The sequence below is a fragment of the Rhinolophus sinicus genome, chromosome 12 (genome assembly GCF_057876585.1).
Source record: "Rhinolophus sinicus isolate RSI-liver-muscle chromosome 12, RSI-T2T, whole genome shotgun sequence".
Classification (NCBI taxonomy): Eukaryota; Metazoa; Chordata; class Mammalia; order Chiroptera; family Rhinolophidae; genus Rhinolophus; species Rhinolophus sinicus.
In genome coordinates, this window is record NC_142512.1 from 46,013,983 (window position 1) to 46,037,734 (window position 23,752).

The 23,752-nt window shown below is 37.3% G+C and overlaps 1 protein-coding gene across 2 annotated transcripts; it reads left to right on the top strand.

Annotated features, from left to right (window-relative positions):
• Window positions 1–10: 10 nt before the first annotated feature.
• Window positions 11–23,167, top strand: PSMD12 (proteasome 26S subunit, non-ATPase 12). Of its 2 annotated transcripts, XM_019733041.3 has the most exons (11): window positions 11–204; window positions 6,784–6,843; window positions 6,931–7,059; window positions 10,320–10,427; window positions 11,785–11,889; window positions 15,286–15,435; window positions 15,529–15,663; window positions 16,314–16,426; window positions 17,707–17,881; window positions 19,765–19,842; window positions 20,722–23,167. In XM_019733041.3, the coding sequence occupies exons 1-11, from the start codon at window positions 97–99 to the stop codon at window positions 20,929–20,931; spliced, it is 1,371 nt and encodes a 456-aa protein (XP_019588600.1). In that variant the 5' UTR covers window positions 11–96; the 3' UTR covers window positions 20,932–23,167. The 2 variants fall into 2 exon arrangements, with proteins under 2 accessions (XP_019588600.1, XP_088658455.1); XM_088802329.1 differs by lacking the exon at window positions 20,722–23,167 and having other exon boundaries at window positions 19,773–19,841.
• The last annotated feature ends 585 nt before the right edge of the window (window positions 23,168–23,752 follow it).

Here is a 23,752-nt window from a genome sequence, read left to right on the forward strand (position 1 = left end):
GACGCACTGCCTGAGCGGGTGCGCAGGCGGCTTCCGGTGTGGGTGACGAGTGGTGGCCGAAGCAGGGAGACATCAAGGGACACTCAGGCAGGGACCATGGCGGACGGCGGCTCGGAGCGGGCTGATGGGCGCATCGTCAAGATGGAGGTGGACTACAGCGCCACGGTGGATCAGCGTCTGCCCGAGTGCGAGAAACTGGCCAAGGTGAGGGGAGGCCGGCTGTCTGTTGGCGGGCGCCAGGGGCTGAGTCACGGCGCGGAGCCTGCTTAGGCCTCAGGGGGCCTGAGGGCTGGAGCGCGCATCCCCCCATTGCCTGCGCAGCCTGGGTTGAGCCTGCCTTAGTAGGACACCCCAAGTCGGCCTGACCAGGGAGACTCCGCAGGCGGGGTACCTTAGTGCACACAGCTTTCCAAATTGTCCCCAGGGCAGATGGTTACTTCACCCCGTAGGAATTGGGGCGCGACAGTACTTTTTGCTTTTCCTTGGATACCCTTTAACGTTTACTCTAGTATTTTCCCAAGGGTTAAGGCCGCTTCAGCATTCAGGCTAGATCAGAAGAGTTTGGGTCCATTGCTCTTGCTGAAATCAATTTATGTCAAGTCGTTTGTGGTTCACGGCGACGTGCCTGGCATTTGGCCAGGAGAAGGGGCAGGAAAGTGGTCGTATGAGGTGATGAACACAGAATCCCTGTCCTCGAGGAGCTCGTGTTGTACTTAAGGAATCAGGCAAGTCGTGCATGGTGGTGAGTCCATACAAGTTAATAAAGTGTTGTTAAAACATAGGGAAGGAAGCTGTTCATTCTGACTGGTGGAATAAGGGACGGTTTTAGAGAAGCTAGGGTTTGTGTTGGGCCTTGAAGAATGAGTGAGGTTGGTTTGGGGAGGAGTCACTCCCGTAGCAGGAACTACAGAAGTAAAGACAAACAGGCACCAAAGTGTAGAATAACCTAATCAGAGGAGGTCATGAACAGTAATTCAGCCCAATTGCTTATCATCTCCCCCAGAATAGAAATTTTGCTTGATCCAAACATTTGTCATGCCCCCTACTATGTGTCAAGCAACTTCGTGTATCATTTTACATATAAAGAAACCAAGGGTCAGAGTTATATGCCCAACGGTAGTTAGTAATAGGTGGAACGAGGGATTCAAAACTTGGTTTGCCTGACTAGGGCATGCGTGGTTGTTGAATCAGCTCCATCAGGGACAGTTGCTAAGGATTATTCTCAGGCCCCCTTAAATTCCTTGATCAGTCTCCAGCCACAGACATTTATTGCTATTCACCTGGGATGCATTAACTATTAGGGTTGTAAACTCTCTCAGGAGTTTACTACATAAATACATTAAAGCGTAATAAACTCAAGGATAGGAGGACCACCAAGTCATACTTCACATTTAGTTCTTAGAAACCTTGTGACTGCTTCCCTTTTTCCCAAAAAAGAATTTAGTGGGGCTTTACAAAAAAATAAGGATAGGAAAAGATGATGAAATTGATATACCTGTTTTTCTTAGGTTTAGTGCACTTGATGGAGGGGAGCCATAAATTCATCTCTGAGCTGTCTAGTGTAAAGAAACATCATCAATTATATAAGGGTTAGAAAACTCAAATACCTACAGTGCCAGGCAGATAACAATAGCTGACATTTATTGAGTAGCTTCTACAGTGCCAGGCACTCTTCTGAGTGCTTGCATGGATTAACTCATTTGATCCTCACCTTAACCCTATGTGATAAGTATTATTATTCTTATTTTAGAGACAACGGGCTAAGACAAGGTGAGTTACATGCTCCAAGGTCATAGAGCTAGTAAAATGATGGGCCAGGATGCAAACCCAGGCAGACTGATTCTAGATCTTGTGCTCACACCATGCTATGCTGCCCAGTGAGCCACATGTGGTAAAACCCTGAACACCTGCCCAGGGAAGGGGGCAGTAACTCTTCACCTCTAGTTATTCTTTGCCAATTGAGAATAAAGGCCAAGCATTTTAAACTCTTCTATTTTGAGGGAGAAATCAAGAATATGGATTTTCATATGAAATGCCTCAATATTTAGAAACTGGACACTAAACTGTTTTAAAATACTATTTGAGCCAATACCATGTAGATCAAATAATACATACCTACAATCCAAAGTCAGCCCCTGAACCACGACTTTGTAATTAATAGGATGATAGTGTCCATAATTGCACATAAGGAAGAAACCATTTGCTTCAAGAAGTGCAACTAGTCCTAGAACTGAGCCCTGGGAGAAAAAAATCTTCCCATTAACTCATTTCTTCTGATAGCCTACTGTGTGCAAGACCTAGTTAGTGCTAGACATTGGGGGGGGGTATAAAAATAATTAGACAAAGATCTTGCCCTCAAATAGATTATAGGGCAGTAAGAAAAACGTATTTCACTGCTACAATTGTTCTACTGCTGGCATTTATTTAGGACATGTTTGTTATGTTCAAGACAGTTGAAAAGATTGGCAACTCAAATGCCAAATGCCTTTTTAGTTGTCAAATGGAACAGAAACGTTTAAAACAGGGAATGTTGGGCCTGTTTAAACTAAATAAAATTAAAGGCAATTGTATTCTGATTTTTTTTTTTTTAAGCCAGTGTGCCAGTTGAACAAAATAAAGTGTACGTGTGGTTTGCTTTTGTTACGGGACAGAGGGGGAAAAGGGCTGGGAGACGGTAGGTTATGTGTTTTTTATCTATACGGACCCACAGTTTTTAACTTTCGGATTAGATGTTTGTCTTACAGGCCTAGTTAACTTTTTAAAGGTATGTTTCTCTGTTTTGCTGTTTATTCATCATTTTATATTATTTTTTAACCATTCTGCCAAACATAAATTCTGCCAAAGACTATACTCATTTAGCATTGCATTTCTACATTGGAATGTATGGAACACTTGAGTATACATTCTTTTTTTGAGCCCATCAATAAAACTGAAGAAAGTTTTATTTATTTTTTTTATTTTTCTTTCATTTCTCCCCCCCCTTTTTTTTTGCAGGGGGGGGGAGGGAACAGGACTTTATTGGGGAACTGTGTACTTCCAGGACTTTTTTTTTCCCCCCCAAGTCAAGTTGTCCTTTCAATCTTAGTTGTGGAGGGTGCCATTCAGCTTCAAGTTGTTGTCCTTTCAGTCTTAGTGATGGAGGGCGCAGCTCAGCTCCAGATCCAGTTGCCGTTTTCTAGTTGCAGGGGGCGCAGCCCACCATCCCTTGCGGGAGTCGAACCGGCAACCTTGTGGTTGAGAGGACACACTCCAACCAACTGAGCCATCCTGGAGCTCAGCGGCAGCTCAGCTCAGCTCAAGGTGCCGTGTTCAATCTTAGTTGCAGGGGGCAGAGCCCACCATCCCTTGCGGGACTCGAGGAATTGAACTGGCAACCTGGTTGAGAGCCCACTGGCCCATGTGGGAATCGAACCGGCAGCCTTCGGAGTTAAGAGCACAGAGCTCTAACCGCCTGAGCCACCGGGCCGGCCCCTTCTTACATTCTTAAATTGAATATATCCTTTGGTTCTCTTTCCCCTTAATGTTTTTTTTTTTTTTCCATTTAATTTGGTTATCTGAAGCCTCTTCTCAAGGTTAGTATTAAAAATAAAGTGAAATGTAAAACATTCTGCTGATTGTTCACAGCTTGGACAAAAGACTCCTTTAAGAAATGGGTCATTTAAAAGTATTAGATTGGCATTAAATTTCAACTATTTGTAGTAACTTTGTATTGGCTTTTTCTTACTTGTTTAGGATATTTAACTTAACATTTCATTAAAAGATTGGGTCCATTTAGGAGTTAAATGTCATAGCCAAACAGAACTTAGATCCTCAATATGTATTGATGTTAAACTCCTTGGTCGATTATCTCATTTACAAGGATTATTTTAATGAGAATAATGAGTCATAAAAGGCACATGTTGTAACAAGTTGGTTTTGATAGGTCTGGCCATCTTGTTCCTCTGTTGAAAGGCAGCATTGAGGAGGTAGAATTTCACGAACTATGAGTAGATAGGAAAGGAAGGAGAAAGATATTTAACTATAGGCTTGAACATGGAAGATTGGGAGAAAAAAGTGGGATGATTAGAGAATTGGAGTTGTATGTAATGAAGTTGATGGTCATGTCCCTCAAATAGCACTGAATTGTCAGCCATGTAATTGTCATATCCTACTTACTGAAACAGTAAGAAACAAATTGTAAGCCATTAAGATGGACTGAATAGTCCAGGGCAATGTCGATTTTTTCAATATGTACTATGTACAAGTTGGTGCAAGAGAAACAGCAGTTAATTAAACAAAGTCCAGACCCAAAGGAGCTCTGAGACCACTTAGGGGGCAAGACATGCACGTGAGTAACTGTGGCACAGGAAGAAAGGGATGTACCATAATATCTCCGGAAGCAACATATGTGCTTGGCCAGGTGCAGACTGGGAGCTAGTAATACAATGGTGAACAGCATAGACACGGTCCCTGCTCCTACAGAGTGCGTTCTAGTGAGATTACAAAGTCAGTAAAGATTAAAATAGAACGGAGTTTGGGGTCCTTGCAAAGTAGAAAGTCACTGCGCTTGAGTGTTAAAGAAGGAGGTGGTCAGTGGACTACTCTTTTAGAGAGCATTGTCTGAGAACACCTTCCTGAGGTGACAGTTGGTGTTTCATTGATACCTGCATACAGACAGTAGCTTTAGAGCAGGGTGTGATTCCTTCAGATGGGGGGGTTCAGTTCTTTAAAACCTATCCTTCAGAATTTGAATGACTTACAGTAGACTACCCTCTGTTGATCACAGTCATGTGACTAATAGTAATTGCAAAGTGACAGGAGGTAACATGAGTAAACAAATTATTTTGCATTTTAACTATTTTTGCACTACTTTTTTTTTTGCCAAATAGTAACCATAACCAATTATTTTGGTCGAAGCAAAGGTGTGATTTAAACTAATAGGTTTTTAGTTTAGTAAAGGAAACATTGGACTAGGAAGCAAGGGCCCTGGGTTCAGGTTCTGTTGGTTTTGTGACTGCGCTCTCTGGTCCTCAGTTTTTTCACTCTCTAAGGTACAGATTATTGGACTAAATAATGTCTAGCAGTCTTTCCAATTCTAAGATTCTTTAATATTTTATGATTTATTAGCCTCTAACTTTGGGGAATTTATAGGTTTGTTTTTTGTTCTTTTCCTCTGATGGTCATTTAGCCAGCATTTATTGTATACATGCATCTATAGAGCTTTCAGAACTGGTACTCCCCTTTGCATAGGAAGCATTATTAAAATATTAGTCATCATGTGTTTCAGATTCAGTTAAATAAGTTCAAACAGTGGCCTTACAGTACATACTCTATGATGCATTGAAAATTCATAGTTTAAAAGTATCTTGGAAAATATGGAAACAGTATTTTGAAAAGTCCAAACCCTGTTTTTGCTCTTAATTCAAAGGTGTTTAATTAGTTTCTCTCATCAGTAAAAGAGTGCTCTATGAATGTCATTAAATTTTTTTTTTCATTTTATGGTTATAAAAACAATTTCTAAATAAAATTCTCATCATTTTCAATTCATTCATTGTTATTAATACCAGTACTGTAAATGCAATTTTTGTGCTGTGGGTCGATTTTGTTTTTATCAAAGTTTGTGGTTCCTAATAGGATGGCTTATTTTAGTCCTGGTGTATTATCATTTAGGTTTGTATTATTTGAATTTTGTTATTCCCGTTCCTTAGTATTCCCAGGGAGAATGTTTTGTTTTTGCATATAAGATAGAAATTATTATCAGTAGACCAAAAAGGGGTGTATTTCATTTGGATCAGTATCTGCTTAAGAGCATGACTTTTGGTATAGCACGTGTGGGTATCATTAGGTGGTCTTCATTTCTTTTAAGCACCATTATTTATTTTTAAAGTCATTGAAAAAACAGTGTTTCCTATCTTTTTACCATCAAATATCCTTTTCATTTCTCCTCAAAACTTCATTTAAAATGTTATGATGAATTTATAAAGAAATCATTTATTTTTCCCATTTTTATTCTTTTACCCCCCTTCTCCCCCCCCCCCCCCCCACTCCGGTTCAAGCTGTTGTTTCTCAGTCTAGTTGTGTAGGACACAGCTCCCTGGTCCAGGGGCTTATTATGAGCCTTGCTCTCCCCTGGCTGAGGCAGTCGGTCACCAGTTGTCAGTCAGCCTCACGGCAGCTCTCGCTGGCCACTGGCCACTCATGGTGGCACATGGTAGCCCACGGCAGCACATAGTAGCCCACAGCAGCACACGCCAACTCCGGCTGCTCACGGCAGCCCAGCTCCAGGGAGAGCTGTTGTTCACAATCTTAGCTGTAGAGGGCGCAGCTCACTGGCCCATGTGGGAATCGAACCAGCGATGTCGGGGTTAGGAGCACGGCACTCCAACCACCGGAGCCACCGGGCCCCTCATTTTTATTCTTTAGAGACACGTGACTGCCAGTTAGGAGTCTGTTTAGAACAAGATAAACAGGTGTTACCACACTTGATGAATTAGAATCCAAAACAAAGACTTGATGTTTTTCTCAGATGTTAAATCATTGTTCCATATTCAATTTCCTTTAGGTATTTTGAAATGTTAAAAACAGCTTGTAGGCCCCAAGTTGGAAATCACTGGCTTACTTAATCCACTGGAGAAGCAAGCACTGTTATGAAAAATGCAAACGTTGTTATGGGGGTGGTCCTATTCCTCAAATAGGCCATTGATTTTTTTCTTTTCTGTGTCAGTAATGTCTCATTTTAGACTAGTTATTTGGTTATGTGTTGGTGGTGATGTTTTCATTGTTCATTTTAATCTTTTGTTTTAGGAAGGAAGACTTCAAGAAGTCATTGAAACCCTACTCTCTTTGGAAAAACAGACCCGAACTGTGAGTAGATTACAGTGAAAACCGCAGTTACCAATAATTTCATTTAATATGGTTCCATTAACTTTTAATATATTTTCATTTTTACAGGCTTCTGATATGGTGTCTACATCCCGTATCTTAGTTGCAGTAGTGAAGATGTGCTATGAGGCTAAAGAATGGGATTTACTTAATGAAAATATCATGCTTTTGTCAAAAAGACGGAGTCAGTTAAAGCAGGTGAGTTCATGATTACTCAAAAAACAAATACATTTGCATTTAAGTGTTTTCTAAAAGCACTTTTAGAATATCTTTCTCTGAATCAGTTTTTTATTTTTAAGAAAATTTTTTGTTGGGGGACAGTGTGTTTCTCTAGGGCCTATCAGCTCCAAGTTGTTGTCCTTCAATCTAGTTGTGGAGGGCGCAGCTCAGCTCCAAGTCTAATTGCTGTTTTCAATCTTTAGTTGCTAGGGGTGCAGCCCACCATCCCATGAAGGAATTGAACCGGCAACCTTATTGAGCTCACGCTCTAACCAAGTGAGCCATCTGGCCGCCCCTGAATCAGTTTTAAATCTGTTAAATCAACATAACGATTTAGAGTTAAGAAATTCTGTCCATATTCTCAACTGCTTTTATTTTTGTTTTTTTCTTCTAGTCTGTATATTTGCATATTTTTATAAAGTTGTAGTGAGAGTTCTATTTCCATGTTGCTCCATATCTTCGTGTTTATTTTAAATGGTTGTGTTATAATCCACTAATCTGTAACTTATTTAATTATATGTCTTTTATTAAACATTTAATATTAAACTTATTTTTGAGGCCATTTCAGATATTTTGACCATTCGTTTTGTTTAAAGATTATGTACTTTCTCTTTGGGTGTTTTTGTGGAGCTGAATTTTCTTCACTACTTCCCTGTTCTGCTTGAAATATATTTAAATGGTCCTCTGTAGAAGTAGATTCCACTTTTTACATTTATATTTCATCTTTAAAATGCTGTTCCCTGAGTAGTTCCTGGGTTTTTATTTTTTGATTTCAAATGATAAAGGTAATGACATTGTAAAATAGGGTAGTAGTGGAACCAAAAACGGAAATAATAGGGTTCTTCCCTATGTAATAGGGTCCAAATCCCTTATTTTATTAGTCGGCTGCTGGAGTGAGCTTAGTGAGTTAAATTATTTGTTGCCAAAAACAAAGTTACTGTAATTGGTTTTCTTCTTTTTTTAGATAAGCTTACGTGCATAAAACTTCACCGTTAAAAATTAACATAGATTTAATTGAGGCAATTAGTACATGTGAATGTAAAATTTACTTAAATATGCCGTTTGGTACTCAGTGCTATGGTTTGAGAAACCATCACAGAGTGATTGAAAGACCAACATAGATAAACCATCATCTTCCTCTGATTTACTAAGAGACTTGGTTTGTATGGGACAATTTTAAAAGGTTTACTTAATTAGAAATTCTGGGGCAAACTGGCTTAAACTAAACAAAAATATGTGTTTTACATAGTATTAATATAGGTCAAAGCATGTATCCTCAAATACAAATTTGATTTCAAAGTGTCATAAAATTTCAGAGCTATTAGAGGGGACTGTTTAACTGTTACTTTTCTGTTGGAGAAACTGAAGTTTATATATGAGGCTCTTGGAATGTGAAGAAACGCGCAAGTAACCTATAGTTTAGTACAGAATATAAATCACAAGTAACAACAGTACATCTTCAACAATCTTAGAATTTATCAGATTTTAAAAATTACTTGGACACATACACATGTGTGCATGTGTAGCAATATATAGTAAGTGACATAGAATAGTGAAAGGTACTAAGAGATGTGAAAGGAGGAGGAGAAGAAGAAAGTTTTTTATTAGGTTTATTAAGGAAGGCTTGGAGAAAGAGGAGTTTGCCTCAGTCTCCCGGCTGGCAGGTGACATTACCAGAACTGGAACCAGGACTGCTCTTTTTGCTATTACATGTCTTCATAGCTGTGGAAGGTGCCTAGGGACTCAAAATTGTGTCTTTCCTTTTCTCGTAATTACTTTTTATCTAAAACTTTTCCTTTTAGGTAGAAAAGTAAGACTTAGAAAGTAATGTTTCTTAAAATAACCTTTTTTAAATTGCTTAATGGTTTCAATTCACTATCTGTCACTTGAGCACAGGGCATAAGCCTCACTCCACCCTAACTTCCCCAGTGACTTACAATGTTCAGTTATCATTAGAATCTTGATTGTTTTGTTTTTGCTTTTAACGCATCTGATTTCTGTTCATGTATTTTTGCACAGTAGAATTACCAAGTTGTATTCCCTTCCAGAAATCATTATTAAAATTAGTTTTAGAGGGATCATATGTTTTGTGAGATACTAGGTGTCCCAGAGCCTTGCACTTCTTGAAAGAGTTATACTCTACAACAAAACTTTGCTTTCTGCAACCCTTGGGTCTCTGAGCAGCAGAATTTTCAGATAATTAAAAGTCTAACCTGGGCTACATGAACATTAAATGTTTTTGCAAGATATACCATGGGATTTTTTTTTAGTTTTATTGTGGTATAATTGACAGCAAAATATTCTGTTTACTTTTCTATCATAAAATAATAGTAATATAATTTAACATTTTCTTGATGACAAAGAGTCCTAATTATTATCAATGATTATGATATGCTGTTTGGAATCTAGATTAGGAATTGACAAACTATGGGCCGTGGACCAGAGCTCACCTGCCACCTTTGTATATAAGTTTTTGGAACGCACTGTCTGTGGCAGCTTTGGAGTCACAAAGGTAGACGGAGACCCTGTCACTCACAAAGTCTCAAATGTTTACTCTGTAAATATCAACAAAAATTTACAGAGAAGGTTTGCTCACCCCTGATCTAGATCATAGAATGTTAGAGCTGGAGGAAATGCAATCCAACCTCCTGATACCTGTGAGGAAACTGGACATGCTTTTCTGTGTCACATGTAATGAGATGAGTATGGGTGACTGGCTCCCCTCCCCACCAGATGATGGAACTGCTGTACCTTCTTCTGCCACTGACTTGTTTTCTTCAGTCACAATATCTGCTGGTCATTGCTGTACTCTTCCCACAGCCATTTTTGAACTCAGCTTTTCTCTTGTTTTTTTTAAACCTTTAGTTTGTTGCCATTTCTTCCATGCCTTTCTGCTTGGCTACAAAAAAGCTAGCTAGCAAGCCTTTCAATAGACGTTACTAGACATGCCTCGTCTACCTGTCCTTTTGCGTAATCAGTTCACCAGTTGTGCTGGGGAGGTGTACAGTCTTTGCACTTGAGGGTTTCCTAACCTTTATGAATTTGTTACTGGGTAGTCAGTATTTCTCAGCCATCAGGGAGATGTTAATGTTCTTTGATGTTCTTTTATAGGCGTTTCAGTGTGTAGTTACTTGGGAATACCACATTTGACTATAGAGCACATCCATAAATAACATACTTTTTTTTCTTTTCCTGTCTGAGAAATGAATTTTACTTATGAATGGTTTCTGTTATTTTAGGCTGTTGCAAAAATGGTTCAGCAATGCTGTACTTATGTTGAGGAAATCACAGACCTTCCAATCAAACTTCGATTAATTGATACTCTACGAATGGTTACAGAAGGAAAGGTGAGGTGTCTATTGCATAACTCATAGTGTTAAGTGCTTTCTTACCTGTAGTCAGAGATACTTACATATTTAGACATTTTATATTAGTATGTAAAATACGGTTAATTCTTTACCCTGACCTACATCTGTTTGAAAAATCTATGTTTGGGATAGCTAAGTTTTCACTCTAGTATTTAAATTACTAGAGTATTTGCATTGTAAGATTAGTTTTCAAAATTTCACTGTCTTTCCAGAAATTATTTGTATTTCTTTTGATGCTCCCTCCCCCCAATGTCATGTTTCTCTAAAAAGGGCAAGTATGAAATGGTGACTATGGTCACTATGTTTCTTTCTAGATAAATTTTTGTGGTTTGAAACCAAAACTTAGCTTATATTTAACTTTTTGTCCCTTTAACTGTCAATTCAGTAAATGTTACTGAGTATCTGTATTGTGCTAGGTCCAAAATAAGCAAGACACTCTTCTTTACCTCAAAAATCAGTCATAGAAACCGTTGCTGTGTTGTGTGTGCCTTTAGCTCCTATAGCACGGAAGTAGGGACTGACTGGTTAAGGTGCTGGGGAAACCTCAAAGAGTTGGTGATGGCTGAGTTGGCTTTTTAAGAATGAATGGAAATTCTACAGGGCTGAAGGTAGGGAGAAGGGCATTTTAGACATAGGAGAAATTATATATAAAGATATCAAAGTAAGAAAAACATAGTACATTTAGGAAACTGCAAGTAGTTTATTATTGGAGATTAGGTTTTGGGGTGGAGTGGGGAAAAGAGGGAGCTGCAGAGCAAAAGCTAAACAGGTAAGTAAGCCTAAGCATGAAAATTAGCTCGCTAGGCTTTATATAGTTATATTTTTAGTGTCTAATCTGTTGGAAATTATAAATCCACTAATATTACATATAACTACAAACATGCTAGAAACTTCAATACTTAGCAAGACCAGATATTTTTGAAGAAAGTAGCCTTGTACTTAAAGATGACTCAAAATTAGTATTGGTTGACTTGTAGCTATTTGATGGCATATGCTCTTTGTAAAGTGCGCTATTCTTCAAATAATCAATTCTTATCAAGGCACTTTCCATTTTCTGTGCCATGTGGTCCTATTAATGTTAAACACAGTGATTTCATGTTTTAGTTCTCAAAGCTGCAAAATACAGGTAAAGTTTTATAGAGACATTTTCTTAAAAATTAATGTGCTTGTGAAGTATAAAATGTCACACAGCTCTGTTAGTATGTGGGGGATAAAGTGCACATAACTCCAGGAGAAATACTCTTATACCTAGTTTGAATAATAGTGCAGTTCTGTCTTTAAATTTTAACACATTTCTGTAAGAATTTTGATAATAATAAGCTTCTCGTATTTGTAGATTTATGTTGAAATTGAGCGTGCTCGACTGACTAAGACATTAGCAACCATCAAAGAGCAAAGTGGTGACGTCAAAGAGGCAGCCTCCATTTTACAAGAGCTACAGGTAAGATGCTGCGTTTCAGAGCGCGTAAAACTTTAGTCATTAGTATTAGTGGGAATAGCTTGTTTTGGCACCTTAAAACTTTTTTCTCAATCACCAAGATTAAGAGTGAGTTCAATAGAGTGTGAGGTTATTCAAGTAGCTGGAAATAGGGTAATTATGGTCCCAAATAAATATAACAGCTAAAGAAGTTTTGAAGAAAAATTAGGATCAACAAATTAATCTTGATACTGCGCTTGTTATTTATTTGCATTCTCTTTAGAATTTAGATAAAATCAGTAACTCGTGCTATGTACTTATGCCTTAGGGATTTGCTATTAATCGTTGGCTTTGTTCTTAATGATTATTTGAGTGGTGGTCATTTCTTAATGACTGTTAGATAGATGGTTTAACAAAAAAAATTGCATCATAGTTTGCCATGTTTCAGGACACTTTTTAAGAGATCTTAAAATGAGACAACAAAGAGCTAAAGAAAACCACATTAGATTCTCTCATCAGAAAAATGTACCTGAACTGTGCTCAAAATTTGGCTAATAATTTTAGCCCATCAAGGGCTCCCCATTAAGTTAAATTGATTTTTCTAACTTTTCAATCATGCACCTTGTCCATGTTAGCTAAAGGAAGGGAAAAAATAATACTAGAAGGCTCTTCTATGCTGTGCATTATCATCGTTTGTTGTTTTTTTTTTAAATGGGGAAGAGTGTGTTTTTCCAGGACCCATCAGCTCCAAGTCACGCCGTTGTTTTCAATCTAGTTGCGGGGTTTCAGCTCAGCTCCAAGTCAAGTCATTGTTCTCAGTCTAGTTGTGGAGGGCGCAGCTCACTGGCCCTTGTGGGATTCGAACCTGCATTCTTGGTGTTAAGAGCACTGCGCTCTAACCAACTGAGTCAACCGGCCGTCCTTTTTTTTTTTTTTTTTAACCATGTCCTATGTTCTGAATATACTTTATCTTATTCAGTGTTCACACACAACACTATTTTTTTTTTTTTTTTTAATTTATTTATTTAAGTCAAGTTGTTGTCCTTTCAATCTTAGTTGTGGAGGGTGCTGTTCAGCTTCAAGTTGTTGTCCTTTCAGTCTTAGTTGTGGAGGGCGCAGCTCAGCTCCAGGTCCAGTTGCCGTTGATAGTTGCAGGGGGCACAGCCCACCATCCCTTGCGGGAGTCGAACCAGCAACCTTGTGGTTCAGAGGACACACTCCAACCAACTGAGCCATCCGGGAGCTCAGCGGTAGCTCAGTTCAAGGTGCCATGTTCAATTTTAGTTGCAGGGGGCGCTGCCCACCATCCCTTGCGGGACTCGAGGAATTGAACTGGCAACCTTGTGGTTGAGAGCCCGTGCTCCAACCAACAACTGAGCCATCCGGGAGGCAGCTCAGCTCAAGGTGCCGTGTTCAATCTTAGTTGCAGGGGGCAGAGCCCACCATCCCTTGTGGGACTCGAGGAATTGAACTGGCAACCTTGTGGTTGAGAGCCCACTGGCCCATGTGGGAATCGAACCGGCAGCCTTCGGAGTTAGGAGCACGGAGCTCTAACCACCTGAGCCACCGGGCCGGCCCCACAACACTATTTTTATGCCCATTCCTCAACCAGGGAACTGAAACTCAAAAAAGTTAAGTAACTTGCCTAAAGTTGTTACTGTGCAGTGGTCGAATTTGGATTCATACTAGTTCTGATTGGCTTCAACCTCTTTTTTTTTTTTCTTTTTAATTAAAAGATTTTATTTTATTTTTTTTTAGAGCAGTTTTAGGTTCACAGCAAAATTGAGTGGAAAGTAGAGTCCTCATGTACCCTCTGCCCCCACACACGGTCACCCTCCTCCACTATCAATATGCTGCACCAGAGTGGTACGTTAGTTACAATAGATGAACCTATATTGTAACATCATTATCACCCAAAGTCCCTAGTTTACAGTAAGGTTCACTCTTGATGGTGTACATTCTGTGGGTTTAGACAAATGTACCATGACATGTGTCCACCATTGTAGTATCATACAGAGTAGCCGCACTGCCTTAAAAATCCTCTGTGCTCTGCCTGTTTGTCATTCCCTCTCTCGACCACCTCGCAACCACTGATATTTTTATTGTCTCCATACTTTTGCCTTCAACTGTTTTTCAACTACGATGATTATATGCTCATAATTCAACATTACCTATGAAATATTCTTGCCAAAAAAATTAATCTCAATTATATAAAGAGTCAGGTGTATAATATAAGATCTAGTCTTATATCATAATATATCATATTATGTTATATAAGATCTGGTCTTATTTTAATATACTATAATATTTTAATATTTAATTTAATATAATATATTAATTTTTGCTCCAAAAGACGCATTAGAGCTGATGGTCTGGCTAGGTCTTATTTTTGGGGAAACACAGTAGTAGCTTTATTTATGATGTGCAGAAGATGAAATCAGCCCAGATAGTCTTCAACACATAGATGGATAAACTGTGGTTCCCCCGTACAGTGGAATACTACTTAGCAATAAAAAGGAATGAATTATTAATATATACAACTTGAATGGGTCTTTATTTCAAAGCATTATGCTGAGTGAGCAAAGACAGTCTCAAAAGGTTACATACTATGTTTGAATTCTTTTTTTTCCAGTTACAGTTGACATTCAGTATTATATTAGTTTCAGGTGTACAGCATAGTAGTTAGACATTTATATAGTTTATGCAGTGATCCCCCTGATTAGTCTAGTACCCACCTGGCACTATATATATTGTTGTTGCAACATTATTGATACATTCCCTATACTTTACATCCCCAGACTATTTTGTAAGTAGCAATTTGTACTTCTTTACCCCTTCACCTTTTTCACCAGGCTTCTCAATCCATCAGTTTCTTCTGGCAACCATCAGTTTGTTCTCTGTGTCTATGAATCTGTTCCTGGTTTTTTTTGTTCATTTATTTTGTTCTTTATATTCCACATATAAGTGATACGGTATTTGTCTTTCTCAGTCTGGCTTATTTCACTGAGCATAATGCCCTCTAGGTCCATCTATGTTGTATGTTTGACATTTTTGAAAAGACACATTTGTAGTGACATAGAATAGATTGTTGCTTGTTGGGTTATGAATGAGGGAGGCATGTATAAGGAGTAGCATGAGGGAGATTTTTGTGGTGATATAACTATTATATCTTGATTGTGATGGTGGTTACACAAATCTATAAAATATGTTAAAATTCATAGAACCTTACACCGAAAGAAAAAATCCATTTTACTGTATAATAATTTGTTTAATTATAATTTCTTGGAGGAAACTAGCTTTTTCTATCTTCATCAGCATTCTCCCAATATGCATGAAAGTTGTTTATCAAGGGTGAATATTCTAATGTGTATTTAGTTTTGTTGCAACTTAAAAATATTATAAACTAATTTACTCTGGTAGGTGGAAACCTACGGGTCAATGGAAAAGAAAGAGCGAGTGGAGTTTATCTTGGAGCAAATGAGGCTCTGCCTAGCTGTGAAGGATTACATTCGTACACAGATCATCAGCAAGAAAATTAACACCAAATTTTTCCAGGAAGAAAATACAGAGGTAAGCATATCTCTTACTATAAATTTACTTTAAAAGTGTTTTGGGGGGGGAAACCTCATAAACACCAATTTACTTTGTCAATGTTTTTTTCAGAAATTAAAGTTGAAATACTATAACTTAATGATTCAGCTGGATCAACATGAGGGTTCCTATTTGTCTATTTGTAAACACTACAGAGCAATATATGATACTCCCTGTATACAGGCAGAAAGTGAAAAGTGGCAACAGGTAAGAATATATATTCTTTCACTTGACATTGATGCTTATTTGGAACAATTTGCATTTTTTCTTTTTGAAATAATTTGAACATCAGTAATTCTGTGCAATTTTATGATGCTGCTTTGTATTCAGTGTGTTGATAATTCAGTTTATCCTGATTCAGACAAATTGTGACAAATACTGCAAATTATCACGTTGGAAGAAATGTAGGCTTACTATTTAAAATATGTATAGCAGGTCACCTAACAGAGGTAACAGAGAAAGACCTAACATTACTTTGGAAAATTATTTAACAAAAATTATTTTAAACAGCTTATATGTGTATAAGCTGTGGAATATGTGTATTCCACATTTATGCTGTTGACTTGTTATAAGAACTTTTTCTTTTATAAATTTGTTTGTTAAAAAATGTCAGGGTAGGTAGTAATTCAGATTAGCAAAGATTTACTGTAATAATTTTATGAAAACTAAGTATTAATATTACTTAAAGACACTATGTAAAGAGCAACCTGGTAAAAAAAAAATTTCCCTCAAAGATTTTTGAGTACAATATTAAAAATTAATATATTCAATTATTCCATGATTTTTCAGTTCTTGCCAAAGTTTCCATTTTGTTTGCAGTCTTACATATAATCTGTTGTGTTGTACAACTTTTTTAGGCTCTGAAAAGTGTTGTCCTCTATGTTATCTTGGCTCCTTTTGATAATGAACAGTCAGACTTGGTTCACCGAATAAGTGGTGACAAGAAGTTAGAAGAAATTCCTAAATATAAGTAAGTACTTTTATAATTAGTTTAGTATATGTTAGTAGAAGCACCATTTTGAAAGAAAATTGGTTAACCTAAATATAGTCTTCTTAGTTTGTGACTGATAGATTGTATTAGAGAATAAAACTAGAGATAATAAAGTGGTGAAATGTATTTTCATACTGCATTAGAAATTAATGTGATGAGAATATTACACATATTTTAAGTCACTTATCAAGTAGAAGTTTTATTTCAAGCAATTTTAGCAGCTTTTGGTTAATTAACCATTTGATAAAGTTTTGTCGTTGATAGTTTGGGGCTTTGTGATTTTCAGAAGTACATACTTCTGAATGTCTATTATATAAAACAGACATACACTTCATCATAAGCACAATGGGCTTTTATTTATTTTTTTCTTTAAATATTTATTTGGGGGAGGAGATACCACATTTCTACTGAATTAAGAGAAGTATTTTTAACAGTACCGAGATCTTTTATTTTTTTACACTTATCATGCCATGAATTCATAGGGAATGAGTTCTAGCAGCTCAGGTTCTCACAAAGTGTGGCTCTCTGGGTGGGGCAGGCTGGCGTTTCAGTTGAACCCAGGTACCTTTCTCTTTGGCTTCGTTTTTTGATCATTTTTCCTTCACATGTTTCAGGAAGCCATCTTCGTCTTAGAGCTCTTAATGTGCTCAATACGTACATTAATTCTCTTGGTGAGAATCTTGCCCTCAACTTACTTGTTTACAACAATGCCAGCCACATCCCGGATAACACTGCAGACCCTTCCAGTTTTGCCATGGTAACATTTGTGGGCCGTTCCTTTTGAACGGTGCCCATTCCCTTGATGTCGACAATACCACCTTTCTTATAGATTCATGTGTATGTGGCCAAAGGAAGAACTCCGTGTTTCTAAAAGGCCTGGAGGACGTACAGCGGTGCCTCTCCTTGTCCCCTTAGTGTTGGTCTTTTTGGCGAATTACTGGAAGATGGTGGTCCCAGCCGAAAAGCTGTTTTCTTAAGCTATTTGTCTTATATCTGTTTCATTAAAGTTTACAGTCATTAGTCCAGAGATTGGCAAATACAATATAGGACGGAGCAGAATGTTAAGTATGGAAATGCTCTATTCAGAATTACTGTGGGGAAAAAAATGGTAATAAAATTGGTAACAATAATTAACTTGGTTCTTGTTCTACAAATAAAAATTTATAAAAAACAGTCTTTATTGATATTTAAAACTTGCCATTATATTAGATGAGAGTGATATTACAGATTGGGAATATTAAGTTCTATACAATTTACAGGGATCTTTTAAAGCTTTTTACCACAATGGAGTTGATGCGTTGGTCCACACTCGTTGAAGACTATGGAATGGAATTAAGAAAAGGTTCTCTTGAGAGTCCTGCAACTGATGTTTTTGGTTACACAGAAGAAGGTGAAAAAAGGTGGAAAGACTTGAAGAACCGAGTTGTTGAACATGTAAGAACCTGGCATGGCAAAGATGACAATTTAGAAGTAAAGTTTGGCAAATTTGAGCATTAACTTTTATTTTTTAGGTTTGATAATCAAATTTTTTTGGATGTTATATCCTTAATTCTTCACTTTACGGTTGTGGGTTTTTTCCTGTGCCCAGTGTGGTAGTGATGTAAGGTTGTTGTTCAGATGTTTATTGTATATTTCCCAAAGCACATCAGAATTTATCGCGTCCTTCTTGTCTTCCTCCCCACCCCACATTTTTGGCTTTTTCAGAAAAGATAACTATGTGTTAGTATGCTTTATTTTGAGAGGACCTCTCAAGAATCCAAAATTTCATAGCCTGTAAACCAGATAGAATGTCTTAAGAATGTGAGGGAGGGAAGGAGGGAGGGAGGGAGGGAGGGAGGGAGGGAGGGAGGGAGGGAGGGAGGGAGGGAGGGAGGGATGGGGATGTGTTTTCTGTGTGATTCTCACTTGGTAGTTTTGGAAATGGGTAACATGTCTTAAACCTTTGATCTTCTTGGTGTCACTACAAGTTGAATTATGTCAACATTCATTCACACAACAAACACATTTGTTGTGAGCCTTCTATGTGCCAGACACTGTACAAAGTGCTGGGACATGGTCACTACCTTACAAAAGCTTAAAAATAAACCATAAGGAAGATGCATTTATAAATAAAAATATTATAGTACAAGTATATAGAGAGTAGAGGGGAGCATAAGGAGGGAATTGATTGGTTCTACAGGGAAGAATGGGCAGCCTAAATTCGTAGGAATCGACGTGGGAGGTGAGATTTGTGAGAAGAGTACAGTTAGCAGGGAGACAAAGGAGAGCAGTCCCTTGAGGCAGACAGGAGCATCTGAGCAAGGGCGCAGAGGTACAAACCAGCAGGGGGACTTGGGAACCGCCAAGAAAAGGAAGGGCTCAGTGAGAAAGGAAGCTGGAGTTGTAGAAAGGGTCTGGATCATAACAAAGTTTGCACCCAGTAGTGAAAACTTCCCAACTCAGGATAATAACTAGGTTTGTGTTTTACAAAGACTCCTCTGAGAGTCAGTGTGGAGAATGGATTTGGGCAGAGAAGCAAGACGAGAAGACTAGTTCAGTGAGGGGCTATATGAGTTTGAATTAAGGCACTAGTCAAGGTACCGAAGAGGAATGGACGGAATGGAATTATTTTAAGGCAGAAAATCCGTAGAATTTGGTCACTGATTAAATTTAAGGATGAAGGAAAAGGTGGGGTCTAGAATGATTCTCATGCTTCCTGAGCGGTTGGTGTTGCCCTCGACCCTGACGGAGATGGAAGGAGGTGCAGCTTCAAAGATGAGCTCCCTTTTCTCCCCACTGCCCTCCATGTTTCCTTGTGAGTGCTACTCTGGTAATAATAAGAATAATAAAGAGGAGTCTATCTTTAGAACCATTTCCAGTGAAAATTAGAGAATTTAATTTCTAGTTATCTTGATGCAATTATAATGGTAGTAAAGTGATGTTTTGAGATCCCAATTTTTAAAAATTTTAACCTTTTAAACATTTGTGTCATAATTAGAAAAGCTTAACCTTAGATTCGTGCATTTAGCAAAAATATTTTAATACAGTTGTATTTTTAAATCACTAATTTATGTAAGATAAACCTGTATTTTGACTATATGTATTTTAAAAGAATTGTGGAGAATACTCAGAATAACTTACAAATAACTGCAGAAACCAAAATATCTAAATATTTAGTTACTGAAGTTTAGAACTAGCATTCTTCCAGTGGTGGGTTACAGAAAAAATAAAAGCTCTGAGTCTGACATTTTAATTAAACTTATTTGGATATGAAAACAAATGAACCTTTAGCTTTGACAACTATTGCATGTCCTCCCTGCCCTCTCTCCTCTCCCCAGAATATTAGAATAATGGCCAAGTATTATACGAGGATAACAATGAAGAGGATGGCACAACTTCTGGATCTATCTGTTGATGTAAGTAGTAAACGTTGTTTGTTATTTGTAGCCATTCATTTTCAATATCAATCAACTTATAAAAATCAAGTGAGAAAATCAGTTTTGTTCTATTTAATTTTAAGCTTAGGTGATAGTTTCCCCAAGCTACCTTAAGTATCAAAAAATAGCCTGAATATTGGTTTAGTTACATTAATAATATTTATATTAGTTAAAATCTTCACTTAAATATGTTAGTTTTCCATTGATTAATTTGAAGTCCAAGGAATATAGTCTATAATAAATCTGCCTAGGTTCCCAAAAGTGAATGAATGGTTAAAATAAGAGCTGTGAAGGAGACTTGACTGCAGTTCACCTGAAAAGGTCCCACGACGTGCCTTTCAGGAGGAAGCATTGTAGAACAGAGTAGTTCAAGTTGCTCTTGGTAGTAGGCTCTTTCCCAGCACCAGCGGGGTTACCTTTACAGGGAGGCAGATCAGACTCAGCCCTGACTCTGAGTGACAGATTCACTTCATTCCCTAGACTCTCGGTCAACTAAGTCCATTATTATAGGAAATCAGCAGTTGCTAACTATTAATAATGAATTGTAGCCCTGCACGTTTTTTTTGTTTTGTTTTGTTTTTAATTGTGGAATATCGGGGAACTGTGTTTTTCCAGGCCCTATCAGCTCCATGTCAAGTCGTTTTCAATCTGGGGGGGGGGGGGGGGACAACTCACTGGCCCATGTGGGAATCAAACCAGCAAACTTGGTATTATGAGCACTGTGCTCTAACCACTGAGCAAACCAGCTGCCCAATCCTGCATGTTCTTGGGTGAAGAGTTTAGAAAGTGCTTTCCTTAGACATTGTTTATTGTCTATAATTACCCGGTCTTAATCCAATTTGTCTTTCTCTCTTGCAGGAGTCAGAGGCTTTTCTCTCGAATCTAGTAGTTAACAAGACCATCTTTGCTAAAGTAGACAGGTTGGCAGGAATTATCAACTTCCAGAGACCCAAGGATCCAAATAATTTATTAAATGACTGGTCTCAGAAACTGAACTCATTGATGTCTCTAGTTAACAAAACTACACACCTCATAGCTAAAGAGGAGATGATACATAATCTACAATAAAGGTCTCGATGCCCTTAATGCTTTTAGAAAAGTTAAAATTGGAAGTCATTTAAAAAAAAAAGACTATTATGGTGTATATGTTGGGGTTGTTTTTCCTATTCTCAGCTCCTTTGTCTAAAATTTAAAAGATAGTGAATATGTTTGGGGTACCTATCAACTTTTCAGCTCCCTGATTTTATTGTTAACTTTGCGTTTGCAGTTGGTACAAAAATACAATACATTTTTATTGTCTGAGTGCTCAAAAAATTGTGTCATAACTTACCCAAATATTTTTCTATGATTTGAAAATTTTTTAGCTATTATTTGTTTTCATTCGGCTAACAACCATAATTACAATAAAAGCAGTATATGCACATTTATTTTCTATGGTTACCTGTGTTTCTGAACATTTTACGGGGTAGTGATTTAAGTGTTTTTTAAATAAGTTCTGTTGTAAAGCTATGAATTATTTTGTAGAATTTAAAAAGTAACATAAGTAAGAACATTTGGGATAGAGTTGTGATCTGAGAAGAATTTGTGTTTTAGTATTGTGGCAGAAGGTCTCTAGACGGTGTAGAGCTACCTGGTAGGCTGTAGACTTTTTTTTTTTTTTTGAGTCAAACTTGTTTCATCACAGTAGCTTATTTTTACCCCTTTTCCTTGATTTGACCAGTTGTTGAACAAAATCAAGTAATATCGTCTTGACACAATTTAACACACAAAGTCATTTTTATAAGACTTTGTGGCCTTAACTTATAGATCTGATTAAATCATTAATGCTCCAAATTCATTATCTCTATAGGAACTTTAGTTCCTTCATTTGAACACTGGATAACAACTTAAAATGCCTTTTAAATGACCCCCCAAAAAACTTCAGGCCACCCTCTTAGCAAATGCGATAATATTAACATTTTTTACAGACTTAAAAGTAGTTTTACTGTCAAAAGAAATGTCTGAGATCAATTAACATGAGCAAATTTTGGAATTTTTAAAAAATTTGATTTATTTCAGAGAAAATAGAAAAATGAAACAATGTTAGACGGTTATTTAAAATGATGTTTCAATGAAGAAAGTATGAGGTCTGCTTTTTTAAAAATACAAATGCAAAGAGGGGAAAACATTCTGGAAACAGCATTTCTCATAATTCATTTTCCATGTAATGGTCACTAAATTGTCCTATTTCATGATCCCATGGCTGAGGACAATTGTGGGACCTCCGCTATTTATGCTGAGTCATTGTGAATAATAATATAGTATTAATCTAATTTTATTGTTTAGAAATTTAATGTATTGGTCACATTAATAACATCAACATCTGCCATCACTTATCTTTAAAAACTAACCAAAAATATGTCAAGTTCAGAAACTTCAGAAGTTCACACTAGCGGTAAGCATGGTTTTAATTTTATTTTGAATGAAATGGATAGAAAATAAAATTATTTTGCATTGTTAATTTGTAAATCAAGTTGGAGCTAATGCGAATCTAGTTTCTCATTAAGTTCATCTTTCTAGGGATGCATTCCCTTTTGTATTTGCCAAACCTAGACTATTTGGCTAAATACGTTGCTATAAAGACTTCAGATGTTCCTCCTTGGTCTTTATTTAACATGCTAACCCTCAACTAAGCTCTTTGTGTATTCTGGTTTGGTGCCACTTGTAACTATGTCCCAGTGACCCAATCCCACTTGACTTGATTAACTGCTCATCCATTTCTTTGTCCAAGCAAATTTAAGAGTTTTTACCAATTTCTTAGTGTTACAAAGAAAAATCCATTAGCCTAGGGCAGTAAAATGAAATTTTTTTTTAAACCTAAAATCCTGTTTTACATTTCAGACCTAAAGCCGGCGTTTGTGAAAAGGATAGAACCACTTTATTTTAAATATGGAGAAGATAATAGTTGACTCATCATTTTCATTAGATTACTAACCAGCAGGAGAGGTGATAAGCCTCTGGGGTTTTTTGGTTTTTTTAAGTGAAACACCTTTTATCCTTCTATTTCTGTATAATTTATGTTTTTATTTTAGAGTTCAATAGCTATTTCTGTAATTATCCTCAATTTCCATGTGCTTATTGAATTATTGAAAAACTCATCTTTAAAATTCATACTGCTCCATTTTATCTCTTACAAGTGTTAAATGTTTATGATAAAGTGCATATTTTAAATTGTTTTCAGCTCCTGGATATAGCTGCAATAAAAGCACTAACTTGTGGGTATTTAAAAAAAACCTGGAGAATAAACTCATACTTTAAAAGATTACTTCTCTTTTCAATTCTCTTACTGTTTAAAACAAAAAGCTATAGATAATTTTCATTTTTCTTTCAAAATCATGTTACCTGTCTAAACCCTGTTTTTAATTGGCGGAAAAACATTTTGCACGTTTGTTTTAAATGTCAACTCGTTGGCTTTTTCCCCTGAATTCTTTCTGATTGGGGGTTGGTGACAGGCCATGCCTCCTTGTGCTCTTGACCAGTGGTTGTCCAGCTCAGCGCACATCAGAATCACGTGCAGGGCTTGTGACAACAGATTGCAGGGCGCCACCCCAGAGCTTCTGATACATTAGTTCTTGGGTGGGGCCCAAGAATTGTCATTTCTCACAAGTCGTCTGGTGGTGTGAGTGCAGCCAGTCCATGGACTACACTTTGAGGACGACTCTTCGTGACACCACTTGGGGTAAGCGCTAGAAAAGAGCTATGTTGGGGTTTTGAAATATTTTTCTGGGAAAAACTACTGAGTGAACATGGACATCAGTAAAGTTAGGATTGTGCGACAGCATGATGCCCGTCCGGTGCCTTTGTTTTTGAGGCTAATGATTCAAAAGTCTGCTTTTATTATGTTTCCTGA